We start from the raw sequence: 14,620 nt of genomic DNA, 5'->3' as shown, positions 1-14,620 counted from the left end.
TTCAGATATGTGGACTTTTGAGTCCCCAGAATGATCAAAAAGACCCATAGCCAGTTGACTTACGGTTCTCGAGTAGGAACACTAACTTCCTTTGACAAGGTATTTGACATCTGCTTGGAAAAGCTTGAAACATTACTGGGAGATACTGGGAAGCTGTCTTTCACCTGGAATAAAGAGAAACACCACAGGTGAGATTTCCACAGTAAGAAAATAAATAAATTAAAGTACTGTCTTGCTGAGGTAACAAACAAAAACTTAAGCTTTCTGAATTTAAATTTTTGAAGGATTTTGCATCACTGAGCCAAAATACCTCTTAACAACACTCTTATTTCAGAAACATTTATTAGGAGGCAGATTCAAATATCAAAATACAGGAAGGCTGTTTTAAACCTTTATTCATTTGTAACCACAGCTTCCAATGTAAATTTGGAACTGGAAAGTTCCAACCTTCCTGTATAAAGCAGGCATAAAAAGGGAAATGTGGCATATTTTTAAAGAATGGATTTTGTGTCTTTTGTTCATTTCTTTAGAAACCTGGAGTCAGTGCTGATTATTAGGAATCTAAGCAGCTAGGCACAGGGTAAGAAAGCCAGGTACATACTGAAGAATTTGGAGTCTGGGTCCGAATCCTTGCCTGCTTTTCTTCTTTGAGGTTATTTATGTTTTGAAGGGGGGAAACTGCTATTTTGATCTGTCCTCGGCACTGCCCACTGAAGTCTGTAATATTGTACCACCCGCACACCAGCTGGAAGCCAGAAAGAAGAGGAGAAAGGTCCACAGATGCAAATCCTATCACCCGCTCAGTCTCTGAGGAAGAAGAATATAAAGCACATATTAATTTAAGCTGTATGAAAGGGAAACATTTTCAGAAATGCCAAAAAGTCAGTTATATAGGCCTTGAAAGGGAAAGACATCTTATAAAACTCAAGAAAAAAAGAAAAAAGGGTTAAAGGCTGACAGCTCTCATGAGGTAAAGAACAAGAAAAGAGTGAAAAAAAAAAAAGTGGTGTTAAGAATAGGGTTTAAGAAACTACAAAGAGACTTAGATTTGTTTTTTTTACCAGCCTTCAAACTAAGATACCTATGGTGTCTGGCTGAGAAGAAAAAATTGTTTCAAGCAATTAAAACAGCTTTGTCCCTGCAGATAAGCCAAAATGTCTGTCCCTATTGTGGTTGTTGATAACCTGAATGCTGACACAGGTAGCTCACAGCAGAACAGGGGCCTTGCTGCAGGTGTAAGGAAGGACACGAAGGTAGTTCCCAGTCTATGCAGCACTTTATCAGAAGGGCTAGTTAACAAAGGGTTAGAATAAAGTGAAAAATATTCAGTTTGAAAATGGACTAGAAATAAAAGACAGCCAGAGGCTTGTAAAAATGAACCCGAAAGCCGATCTGATGACCTCAGCAAATGCATTCAGCCTCCAGAATTGCATTTTCACTTCAGAAACTCACATTTCTTCCCTTCTCGTGTTGCCTAAGCTTTCAAAAATTGCCCGCTGGCATTACACTGTTTCGTTTCCTGTGCAGCATTTTGTCTTTTCTGTCTTGCAAATTTATCTGAAGTGCAGAACAAACAATCCTACCCAAGAAGAGGATGTTATTTGGATTATCTTAGCAATTGCATTCAGCTAAAAATGTCTCTGCAGAGAAAATGAAAGGCCAGGGCAGGGAGAAGGATTGGCAGGAGGATCGCTGTGTACACACAGCACTCTGCATAAAGCAGAGAAAGGCTGAGTAACACAGGAAGTTTATTTTTGAAGCAAAAATTCTGCCAGCTGAACTTTAATACATGAAAAGAAATGGGGGAAAAGATCCAGATTTTAAAGATTGCATTTTAGATGTTTGAAGTAAAGAAGTAGGGCTGTCTTCCCAGCAATAAACACACAGACTTTTAAACATGTGCTGGGCTGGTATCCATTAAATATTGACGTATCTGGGCTAGCAGCAAGACAAGAAAATACCAATTTGACCCGTTAGCAGGAACTTTTATCATTTAACAATATATAGAAGGTTTAGTAAAAGTGCTTACAAAAAGCTTGTATTTGTTATTAGGCCCCCAACTGGCCCAGTGACTGCTAATACTGGAAACAAAAATAATTCTTAAAACATACCCATGCCACTATAACATTATTTGAATGCAATAGCAGATGAAAAACACAGTAAAGAATGTATGTTTGGTAGCAAAATCCAGCCTCTAAAACGCTGTCAAATTAAAAAAATGGAAATGCAAATGAACCAAACCTTGCCAGAAGATAAATAGGGAAAAAGAAGGATGCTGAGGGGCAGGAAATCAGTGTGCATTTATCTACAGCATTCTTCTAGAGCAAGGCCAAAAGTATTTTTACAATTCCAATCTTGAATTTACTTCAAGTCACCCAAGGAAAGGGATGCAGAAAAGCTCTCCTCTCAACAGAGCCCTACATATTTTACCTGCTGCTTTGTGCCACACTTTGAAGACCAAGGTTTGCTGTGGATCCAGCAGAAGTTCTTTGGATAATCTGTGAAGAAGAAAATGATATTTTGTTATGTGAAGTAGGAAAAAGAGCAAGTACAGTAAAACATCTCTGAAGATTCAGTGCCATTGTATTTACCCAGACAAATCAGTTTCGTCCTGGAGCAGAAAAAAAGTAAGAATTTGCCAAGTCCTCAACTATTTTACGTGGTTTGGGCTTTTGATTATTCAAGAAGTTATTTCCCTCTCCTCAGTCTTGTTGTAGATTTAAAAGTTAGGAGATGGAAACCACAAGGAATCTTAGGAAAGAGAAACAGTCTCATGCCTCAGTAAGTACAGAGACAGCAAAACACTGGGGTTATGGTTGAAAGCTGCAAGATATGAAACTGATTTATGGAAAACAAAACAAAACAAACCCTGAACAATGAAATGACAAATATCTTAGCAGAGCAGCTTTTAAGTTGCTTAAAGCAATTCAGATATGAGTTGGGGCACAAGCAACCTCTGAAACAAACCTTTCATCTTCAGCTATCAGTCCTGCAATGGTTTCACCTTCATCTTACAATTCCCTAAAGCCAAAAACCCGACTCAGTCTGGTAGAAAAAGCCCACTCCTGGGCAGTCACAGGAGGGACTGCAAGCACTGAGTGATTCACAAGCATTTTGTGGTGGACAAAATAAACTGAATATGCTTTTCTGTTGCCTGTATCTGACTTGTTTCACCTAGTTTAGAAAACACCCTTGGCTGTTGCTTTGGCATTAATTTAAGATGTGGTATAGAAGCACTGGAGAAGCAAGATTGCAAACACAGGTTTGTTGCTGACTATTACTAGGTATAAATTGATCAGCTGAGGTGCTTTGGAGTGGTCAATTCGCCTGCTCCAACCTAGGCTCTGATATGTTTGAGCCATCTGAGCTATGTTTGCTGTACTGATTTGTCAGTCACAGGAGAGAAAGAGGCTCCTGGAAGGAATTTTATCCTGCTCTAAGACTGGCCTCTAACACAGGTGAAGTGACACACTGACTGGAGGTGCACGCATCTCTGTGACTGCACAGAAAGCCAAGGGTGAACAACTCTGAGTCAGAAACCTAACTTCCGTATAGAAAAAATTAGGTGAATCCCACCTGAGAGCTCTGGTCCTGAAGCAGGGTGTAATTTCGAGGCATGAAACGAAGTAAAATGTACAGAAAAAGCCAAGAAACCTGATCAAATCTTAATGAATCTTCCCAAGAGACCTTTAGCCATGGCCAGCCCCTTCCTCTAGATGGAGAAACTACAGATGAGTGGAAGCAAACTGACTCACCAAGGTCTTAAGCCGCAAAAATGGAGTGTAGCCACGGTTCAAAATGCCCTTCCTCATGTTAGCTTTAAGATCAAGCTTCCTCACATAACTTTTTACCCAGGGTAAGCATGTGGCAATTGCAGAACGTGGAAATAAGCATTTGTAGCTGAGAGAAGCTGAACAAGACTGCTCTTCAAAGCTGGCCAAAGCACCTTTTGGAGCTTGCTGGAGCTTCTGAATGAAAGGGAGTCTAAGCTTAAGGCTGATAAAACCCATGAGCAGGAAATAAAGCAGTAGGCAGAAAGGCACCCCTAACTGGGTGTGTTATTTTCACACTTAGCCACTGGCTGTCAGACCCAGAGGCTCTGCGAGCACGTCTGTGCGAGTCCACACCTCGTACCTGGCTTGCTGCTGGAAGTCCCAGACGGGCGAGTCTGTGTTTTCTATCACCGAGGTGGTTACTGGAGCATCCGCGCCAGCAACAGCGAACGTCACACAGCTGCTGGGTGCTGTTACTTCACGCTCTGTGAGAGGGCTCCCTGAAATGACACGGAATTAAATTCAGGTTTGGCCAAAGGATAAAAAGCTTCTTAATAATTTCTGTGGAAAAAAAAAAGTAAAGGTAGATCAGCAGTTAAAAACTGTTCATTAACAAGTAAATTCAGCATCTAGGAAATGCTCCTTTTCACTGGTGGAGCTGATAATGCTTTATGTTTACAAAAAGGGGCAAACATTACATGAGCCTTTCATAGAACAGAAACTGGAATATTTATGGAAGGAACAGAGAAAATGTTTGCCCAAGATCATCTGAGAAGTCGGAAGCAAAGCTAGGAATAATGCCCAGATCCCTGGGACCCTCTTCCAGCACTTGATTACTAAGAAAGTGCTTGTGTGCTCCTACCAGCCCTGCTACTGCATCAGTGGGAAATTTGAGAAAAAATGAAATAAATAAATGTCATGTAGATGAGGCCTTAATATTTTGGTCAAACCATCAAAGATAAGGAAGGAAAAATAAATCATCTTCATGCCCTAGTCCAGGGAGCTACACAGCTGAAGTTGCATGAAGTAGCTTCAGCAAAAACTTAATTTGGTTTTAAATAATTTGGTGTTAATCCATACCCAAACTGGATCTTTGTGATGGCTAAGCTGAGCAGCTAGAGCTGCAATTCACTCTGCAATGCACCTATGAAAGCTTTAGGAAATTCCTTGCGTAAGCATAGCCCAGGGCTGGATACATGACCACTTTCTCCCTCATTTGTCCTGAAATAAGCTGGGAAAACACTCGTGAGAAAACACGTAATGAATGAGTTAGCCTGATATAATTGGCTGTGCTTGCACTTAGAGGCAGGTAGTTTATAATCAGAGGATCACAGGATCAAATTAAGGGATGGAGCTTGTTATTCCCTAGATGCTGCTGGATATTATGGATTAGAAAGCATTGAATGAAAGATGCAGAAATTACACAGTCACCTGCACTGAATTACAGCTCAAAAAGGAACCTCAGGGCCTCGGCGGGGGACAGTGACATGCCAAGGAAATTCAGAGAAGGAATCAGAAGATTTCTACCTCCCTGCTACTTCTCTGCATGTGACCCTGCCTCCAGGCTCGGTCCCTCTCAGTCACTGTCACTTGAGTGGGATTAATTTGCTGCAGTACGTTAGGGTGCAGAGCTGTGGAAGCTTTTTACTGCTAATGGAGCTGCTGAGATGGTGAATCGGTAGCTGGCAAAATCTGCTAGGAGAAAAGGATTTAGCCAAGGGGAAACGAGGTCACACTTTGCCATCAAACACCGCCCCCTTGTTACAGATTGCTTCCTCGGCTCTGCTTTCCAAGGACTCTGCATGTGGCTTTGGACTTCCCTAAGACTTTGCTGCCCAAAATGATCAAAACCTGCCAGTACGAACCTCATTTAACTACAAAAATCTTTTTTCTCCTGCAGTCTGATTCGCCATGAAAATAAATGTGATTGGTTTGCTGTAGCTTACGGAGTTACTGCTCACTTATTATCCCTTAACTGTGAAGATTTACCTAAGAAAAGGATTTAAAAAAAAAAAAATTAATATGAAAAATGGCTTCAGTTAAAACATGCCACACAGAACTGCTCTCAGTTTGGCAAGAGTATAGACATGGCAAGTCAAACACAGGCGTGGGTTATGTGAGATCAGCTTAGAGACACGAGCAGGACCTGTCTAGACCAGCTCACTGCCTCTTGCATGTAAAGGCAGACCTAAAAAAAAAAAAAAAAATCAATTTTTTGTAGTCAAAGCAGAAGGAATTTCATTCCTTCCTGATGTTATGAAATTTAGTTTCGTTTCTTTGTATTTCTGGAAGATGGATAAAAAAGAAAAAAAAAGGAAAAGTGACTTCAGAATACAAAAAAAAAATATCAAGAGATTTGGGAAAACATTTTGTAACTTGACTCAATTTTTGTAAATTGTGCATCCTGCAGTTCTTCCAAAACTGCAGGAAGTTTGGCACCCATTACCTACTGGATTGGAAACGTATTCTAGCCTTTTTATCTGTAACATGGTAATGAAATGTTTATCCTGAAGAATGCCAATTCTTGTTGTAACCAGCTTATTTATATGCACTGTTCCAGTGTATCCATTGTCTCGCAGGGAGTTGCTTCCAAAAATAGCAAGAGAAGATAATTCGTTTGAAGACAGAAACATTGCCACAGTGTACACCATCAAAAAACACCTCCTTATCACTCCCCAAACTTTGCAGTAGCAAATAATGTTGCATCAAGTTTCCAAAGACGATGAATTCTAAAGGATTATAGAATTGTTGATTATAAAAAAGCCACCTGTGGGGCTCACTATGGATCAGAATGAATTAAATTATGGCTTCTACTTGACTCTCTTTAGCTGGGAGACCAGAAAATGGTGAGGGCTTTTTTCTGGCATGTCACCTGGACTAGGAACTAGTTGATTTTAAGAGAGACACGTCCAGTAAGCTCACCTCGAGTCAGTCCCTTATTTATATTTGGTAACACTGCATATTTGCATCTGTATGTTAATGGTCCAAAAGAGACCTGAGCACTCCGAGTGCTGAGCAAACACAAAGTGAGCAAGTCGTGCAGCATTAAAGGTGCCCAAGGTGAAGGGTGGGACACTTCTCACCTTCACTAAACAAGATTCATTTATAGACTGCAACTCGAGGCAAACAAGGCTTCCGAAACTGGAAACTCCCCACCTTACCTTACTGCATCCAGAACCAAGCATTGCTCGCTAGGCAGGAATATTTTAATATGCTTAGCATAAATTTTAAAGCGAAGGAAATTCTTTGGTCATGCTCAGCACAGCGAGTGGCCACCTCGCTGTAATTCCCACCGAGCAGAGTGACGAGCCTGGGGGAGTTCACACTGCTCTGCCCTTACACTGCCCTTCCTCCGTGCTGCGGCTGGCAGCCTCCAGATAGCACAAATAAGCCAGCTTTACAAATTGATGATCTGCTAAAAATGCAAATTGGCAAGAGTCTTTGAGACAGGAGGAGTTCAGGGTTAAGTTATTCAGATAATTCTTAACTGCAGAATTCAGCTGTCAGCTCTAACAGGGAACGTGGTATCATTTATAGTTTGGTTTTTATTCATAGAGATAGGCTGAATAGTTTAAATTCCTGCTTCCCCTCTACTCATACTATGATGCAATGGTCTCAGGGTTGCAATATGGCCAGCCAAGATCAAAACCCGCTGCATTTATTCACTCCTGGAGTAAGATGGAAGAAAATTCCTGGGCTTTTTGTCTGTAAATTGTTTCTTGCAGTACCTGTAATGAGCAGAACCCAAGAAACAAACAAAAACACACACACACATATACAGAAATTAAAAACAAACAAAGCCAACAACAACAAAAAGGCTGCTGGTGGTGGTTTACCTTTTAAACTTAGGTGCATTGCTCTTTCCACCAGGATATTGACAGCAACTGTGTTCTCCAGAAACTCCACATCGCCTTCTTGTGGTTTCTCACTGCTGATTTCTGAATTTACGATATCCAGATTCTGACAGTGATTTTCAGGGACCTGTTGGCTCGGATCAGGTGCTTTCTCTGTGCTTTCATCTTCACCACTGCTGTACTCCTCAGCACAGTGAAGTCTGCTGGTCAGGGCAGCAGAAGTGGAAGAAAGGGCAACGTGAACACGTACAGCAGCCCCCGCTAGGTCTGCAGCATTGCATCTGAACAACGGGTAAACTCCTGCAAGAGAATTCACAAACAACCAGCTAACGAAGAGAAAGAAAGGATAGGATCTTGAAAAAGCTGGTCCAGTTCATTGTTTTAAGATATCTCAGCAGAATTAATTTTGGTTTTCAGTGTAACGTCTAAGCAAAGTATCACCTAGTGAAGAGTTTCAGCTTGGAAAGGTAAAAATAATGACCAAACCTCCAAAAGGTGCACTTCATTTTGTTGCTAGTAGTTCACATTGCTGTTTTAAAACATGTCAACTTCCTAAGAGTCCTGTGAAGAGCACCTCTGCATACACACGAACTTCTCTTGCTTTTGTTCTGATTTATTTTGCATTTTTACTCTGCCTACAAACATTCAGCCTTCCTGAGATATTTTATTCTCACTCCACTACGATGCCCAAACTGCCACTCTCAAGGAACATTCCTCATTAATCCAGCTAGGCTAATTGCATTCCCTGTTATCAATCATTGCTACCAATTTTGCACCCATTTGAACTTGCTAGGTTTTGAATCCAGAGGGGCAAGCATCCGAACCTTGTTTATCTTCAATGAAGAGTTGATATATAAAGGACGTAAAGGGTGTAAGTACATTTTTTTCTCGACTATGGATTTAAGCAACATCAAATAAAGAAGACTAAAACATGACAATGTTCTTTATGAACTTACCACCAACACTCAGTGTTGCCCTTGACCTCTCTGCTAATGCTCCGAGGTCAACATAGGCGGATCCGATGAGACGATCTGTATCGAGTGGTCTTTCCACGTCATTTTCTTTCCCGTATGCCCACCACACCTGGATTTCTAATTTCTCCTCCCTGAAGAACCAAATCAGCCCTTGGCTCTTCCTGAGGGTCAGCTTGTTTGGTTTCTTAAAGTTCACCGTGACGTTCTTCGCGTCCTCACTCAGTTTTGGCCTCCTAAGTGACGTCCACGTGGCTTCCTGATCGTACAGCTTATACCTGAGGTAGCAGTAAGTGCTCCTGTTCAGGTGCATCTGCCCTGCGAGCAGCACGCAGTGGACAGGCAGCCACACTCTGGGGGTTGAAATGGTCACAGCCACCGGATTGTCCCTCTGCTCCCACTCGTCACTCTCATCCAAACTGTCCTCAGGGCTTTCCTCGCTGTTCCATCCCAGAAGCTTAGCGGCCTCCAAAACATGCTCTCTGTCACCGTGACGAGCAAAAGTCACAGAAAGCTCCAGTCCTCCCCCAATGGCCTGCATGATGTTCGTGCGGTGTGAAGGCATCGCATCTTCAGCTAGGGTGACGGGGTACCAGCCTGTAATACCTTCAGGAGAAGAGATCATCATTAGACTTTTCCTACCCTCTGAAAACATCAGCAAAAGAATTTCTGCACTCTGGTCAGCAGTCAAGAACCAGTACTCGAAGCATCTATTTCTTGTGAGTTTGGAATTCATTTCTAGCCTGAAAAAGCAGCAAAATGTTAGACCTCAGACAACCTCCCAGGTAGTGCTGATCCAAAAAGCATTTTACTTTCCATTTCACTAACAATACTCATTTTACAATGAAATCTCCATGAATCCCATGAATTTCCAACTATAAAATTAGGTGTTCTCAGTTTTTTCCTCCTCTCTTCCCATTTTCCTGAAAATTTCCATTCCTATTTTCCTAAAAATAAGACTTCATGGTTGGAGAAAATGAAATTAACTGAAATTAAAGTGGAAATAAACAAGATGATAACGAAAACATCATTATGTTAATGAAAATCATCATTATGATAATGAAAACATCATTTCCTACAGGAAAGATGAGGAGGGACTCTATCAGGGAGTGCACAGATAGGACAAGGAGTTTAAGGTTTTAAAGAGGGTGGATTTAGATTAGATATAAGGAAGAAGTTCTTTACTAAGAGGGTGGTGAAGCACTGGAACAGGCTGCCCAGAAAAGTTGTGGATGCCCCATCCCTGGAAGCATTCAAGGCCAGGCTAGATGGAGCTTTGAGCAACCTGACCTATGGGAGGGATAATAAAGATATTACACATAGTTTTTACCTCTTCTATCTAATGTTAGTTTGTATCTTACATTTATTTTTTTTTTAAAGTTAATTCAACTGCTTTCTAATCTAAGTTTTGTTTCTAGCTTTGATGTCTCAAAAGTTGGTCCTCCACTGAACACTACAACTCTTAAACTTTCCATCTTAAACTTGAAAATGAAGAGCACCAAATAAAATATTAAGCAGGTTAATATTCCTTCAGGCAGTTCAGCTGTCAATTGATGGGTACAAGTTTCTCCAGTTTCTAGTCCATACAGTGCCTTACTCTTAATAAGGTGCAACTGGCTGCTCTCTTGCAGTTTCCAAAAAATCCATGTTAGCAGTATAAAGTTTACTCATCACAGAGTTCAACAGCTTGCCCCACACGGAGTATAAATCATTCATGCACAAGACAGTCACATCCTACACCCTAAAAACTGATCTTCAAACAACATCTCATTTATGAGCTTTCTAATACGGAATTTTTAATGAAGATGTGCAGTATCTGAGAGAACTTTAGTCTAAAAAATACCAAAGGAATCAAAATTGTTTTAAGCAATCACAATAGCATGTACTTGGAACATTGGTAGTGTAACACTGCTGCATTACCTGATCTTCTTCTCAGTAGGTCTCTGGTTGGAACTGTAACTGTCCCAAGAAGATAATCTCTTGATGTCCGAGCTGCCAACGTGTCAGTGGCTGGAAAACAAATAATTTTGTAAATACACCAAGCTAGAACAAAAGATTGAGAAGCTCTGAAAGAAATCTGTGTCACATCAACAGCAAACAGCTCACCTGTCATACTGGAAAGGCTTTAAACCCATGAAGAAAGGAAAAAGTCAAAACAAATGGTGCAGAAAATGTGAAGCCAAATTCAGTGAGAACCAGGGGTGTCAACAAAGCTTGTCTGTAAGTGTTCCCAATGCACATTAATTACAGGATATGTGCTCCACCACCACTGAATTTGGAGAAGCTTTTGGGGAATGTTTTGGGGAAGGTGAAGACTGAGTAAACAATAGGGAGCTAGTGGTGTACATTACTACTCAGTTACTCTAACAACATGCCTCTTCTAAATTTTCTTCCCCAGAAAGAAGAAACAACATCATCTTTAGCTAATTTCTGTTTATAAAATAATTCTACAATATACTGTTGTGTTATGAAAGAATCTTGCTTATCTGATATAGAATCTTTGGAGGATTTTAAGCCATCATTTTTCTGAACCTCCATGACCTCATTCATAAAGCAAAGGCAATAAGGCAAACACATACAATGCCAGCATGCTTAAAGAGTTAAGAACTATTACTCTCAACTGTTATCTTTTCATTTAAAAGGTGATCTTGATCAACTGGAGCACCAGAAGCCTTAACTCTTTGTGTAAGGGAAACAGTACCTCCCCAAGCCTTCTCTGAAGACCATTTAGGTAATTACATCTATTAGCAACTGCACGGAATCTGTCTTCTACACTGAAAATTAAGGGACTAGATCATTATGCAACTCCTCTTAGTCATAATAAGTTTTTAATATTTTTTTTTTAATAAAATAAGTTAGTCATAATCACTTTTTCTCCTTACCTGACTTCACGCTCTGATGATAGACAGAGAAGACGATATTGGCAGACTGCAAGAGCTCTCCCAAACAAGAGGCTTCTCCGCTGCTTTTCTGAACGATGAGGTTACAGGGAAACTCCATGTGGTGCTCAAACTCTGGGCAGAAAGAACGAGCCACAGCTTGTGTGTTGCGCCTCTCTGTCTCAGTTAGGAAGGAGAGGTGCACGGAGACATAAGCGTTAACTCCCACGCCTGCATAGTACTGGACCAAAGGGTTTTTTTCTGCCACAGCTCTTCGTTTAGCATGTGAAAAGAAAACAATGATGAGAATGAATGTAAAGGACAAGAAATCTAGAATTTCAGTTAATTAGTTAAGCGATTAATACAAAACTTTCAGGTCTTTGTGGCAAAAAAGGAGACAAAACAACATATGCTTTTGGCTGCAGATTATTTTCATCATTTTTTTCATCTGAATACAGTAGGAAAAGATACAAAATGATGACAGTAACTATGACAAGGTCCAACGCTGGTGGCTGTGCTCTTAACCTTGTCAGGATCTGAGATCGAAGTCATTGAGAAAGTACTCAGCACCTTTAAAAACATCTAACACTGTAGACAAAACTGTAGGATAACTTCCTGGAGAACCTACTCCAGAAGGAAGTAAATGGCCAAGCTAAATTATTTTTACACCTGATAAGCAAAAGGAGGAGAAATTAACAGATGGGGTGTTTTACAATAGAACAGACCCAGGTATTATTCAGGCCATACACCTGATGTATAAAGAGCTTGGAAGTCATTCAAAATTAACTTCTTCAAGCATGATATGGTAGTGATCTTCATTGTAAGGACTCTACTTGAATTAATTAGGATCAGGAGCTCAGCAACACTAAAAAAAGATCAGTGGGCAGTACTCTAGAATAAGAGGAGTCATCCTCTCTTTTCTCACAGAATTGACTCCCTCTTTTTTTCTTTATACTTAGTACAGGCAATTTTCAAGAACCAAGTTCATGTGATACCATGCAGTAACAGCAGCAGTCTTCTGGAGGAAAGAGATGTGTCATTTACCAGTTATTATCCACGCTTCCCCAGTCAAATTCAAGAAAACAAGTCTTAGCTAGGTTCTAAATAGCATCAGTAACACCAAGATCCAGAGCCCACACAGACACCATTTGATATCACCCTTCAGTGTAGGAAAACGTGGAAGGAAGTAATACTGCACGAAAGGCTGAGGGACCGAAAGCTATGGCTAGAGATTTGCCTGTAAGAATACCACATGATGTCTTTCCCAGCTCTTTGCTTTGCTAAACCACTTCATTTTCAATATTACAGTCTCAAACCTTCTGTAGAACGAATGCTACTACATTGTTCTGCAGTTTAAGGGACAAAAATAAGCACTGTATAAAAGTATTTTCTTTTCTGATCAGAACCCAGGTTGAATCGTGCTCTCTGCAGACGGAACGTTGGCCAGTTAAAATTTGTTCTAATGTTTCAGCCCGCTGCCTCCAGATAAAGTTATTTTAAGAGAAAAAAAAAACACCATTCTTTTAGGACTAGGTTTTACCTGGCTGCTGCTTGCAAACCAGCTGCTCTGTGTATTTGTACAGACAGAGAAACAGCCTGAGTGGTTATTCCTGCAGTTTTCACAAAACGGTGGTATCTCACGCTCACATCAAGCAAGCCTGGATTCAGTGAAAGAAAGAAAGCACGGAAATGGTCAGCTTTTTATATAGTTGCATCCAGTACCTCGTTATAACTCTTAATATAAAACTTAGTCCATTAATGCATTAAAAAAGCCACATGGAAAAAAACAGAGAGGTTTAGCTGGGTATCCAAGATTGTTGAGACTGGCTGTGCAAGGTGCTCTGCTTCCTTATGGCCTGGTGCAGGAGCACAGGAGATTTTAAGGACTGCATCCTGCAGCCTGCCCTACTGGCAGTCGGATCAGATGGTCAGAATGGCTCCTTCTCACTGCCAAATTTATGACCCAGTAAAACGAGGACGGCCTGTTTAACCCGGACGCGCCCTCATGTGTGCGTTCATTGTAATAGTTTTAAAATATATTCCTGCAGTGTTCCAACAGATCTTTTTAATAGCACTGCAGTGACAAAAGCTTCAATGAGATTTTCTGATGTGGCTAATTTATTACAAAATAACTGAAGCATATTGCACTTCCTCTGCGACCACAGCTTTTCTTTGCATTTTTCTTATGGCCACTTCTTCCAGGAAGCTGCCTTTCATTTTTACACTTCATGCTAAACCTCTGATGGAAAGAGGTTGCAGAGATTTCCTCAGTGGCCTTCCCAGAGCTGATGTTTGTATTATTTGAAAGAACCACCGCAGAACAGAAAGCTGTCTCTGCTCGTATCAAATATGACTCACAGCCCTCCTTCAGACCTCCCATTCCTTACCTTACATGGGAACCCGAACTGTGGCTGATTTAAATCACTATTAATTATTATTAACTAGTATTATTTAAACTTTAAACGATTAAAATTTAAAATTATTATTTATTAAATTAATTATTTATTAAAATTATTCTTATTTAAAGTTTGCTAGGACATTGAGGTTGCTCACGTTTCTCACCGATTCTCACTAGGTGAAGAGTCCAGTGAAATTTGGGAGGAAGAACACCCCTGGTTGATTATCAGTTGTCAACACAACTATATATTAATTTATCTTGGCAGCGAATACGCAGGCTCTCATCTTATAGATGAGTGAAAAAACTCAAGTCTTCCTCACCTGAAGACCGCAGGTGAAATTCCTCTGAGGAATCAGTCCTCGGGACCAAGGGAAGATTAAAGGTCTGTATGCCTATTTGCTCGCGATGCTGCATTGTCACCATGGCACACAGCCGTGACAGAGGCAAGGTCCCTTTGGCAACCATCTGGTCTCTGACATTTGGGTAGTAATACCTGGAAAGACACAAAAGAGCAGCGTCAGTCATGCTACTTGGGCAACGATGAAGTGATCATTTCTCTCAAAATTACACACAAGTCCACTCTATTTTGTGTGTCTTCAAACATGACCTGTTAGTCTCCTGAGAGCTAAGGGATAAACTCATGTAAGTGAATTGCCAAAGAAAAAAAAAAGATGAAGTGCTCAGAGTAGATAATGCTAAACACGTCCATTTGTACTAGTCGGAGCAAGGTGACTAGCAAAAACTC

At 40.6% G+C, this 14,620-nt stretch overlaps 1 protein-coding gene across 1 annotated transcript in view; it reads right to left on the bottom strand.

The window, feature by feature from the left end:
• C2CD3 (C2 domain containing 3 centriole elongation regulator) overlaps positions 1-14,620 on the bottom strand; it is a gene marked incomplete at its 5' end in the record, with an annotated part of 48,640 nt that overhangs the window by 13,718 nt on the left and 20,302 nt on the right. The window contains 10 exons of the mRNA XM_082781822.1: positions 64-164; positions 602-807; positions 2,431-2,498; positions 4,135-4,273; positions 7,610-7,927; positions 8,584-9,204; positions 10,519-10,608; positions 11,481-11,749; positions 13,018-13,135; positions 14,196-14,368. Of these exons, the coding sequence (XP_082637948.1) occupies positions 64-164; positions 602-807; positions 2,431-2,498; positions 4,135-4,273; positions 7,610-7,927; positions 8,584-9,204; positions 10,519-10,608; positions 11,481-11,749; positions 13,018-13,135; positions 14,196-14,368 (2,103 nt within the window). The remainder of the gene's footprint in view (positions 1-63; positions 165-601; positions 808-2,430; positions 2,499-4,134; positions 4,274-7,609; positions 7,928-8,583; positions 9,205-10,518; positions 10,609-11,480; positions 11,750-13,017; positions 13,136-14,195; positions 14,369-14,620) is intronic.

This window comes from Aythya marila (assembly GCF_965140915.1).
Source record: "Aythya marila genome assembly, chromosome: 1".
NCBI lineage: Eukaryota > Metazoa > Chordata > Aves > Anseriformes > Anatidae > Aythya > Aythya marila.
Note: the sequence above shows the minus strand (reverse complement) of the source record. Positions and strands in the feature narration are given on the sequence as shown.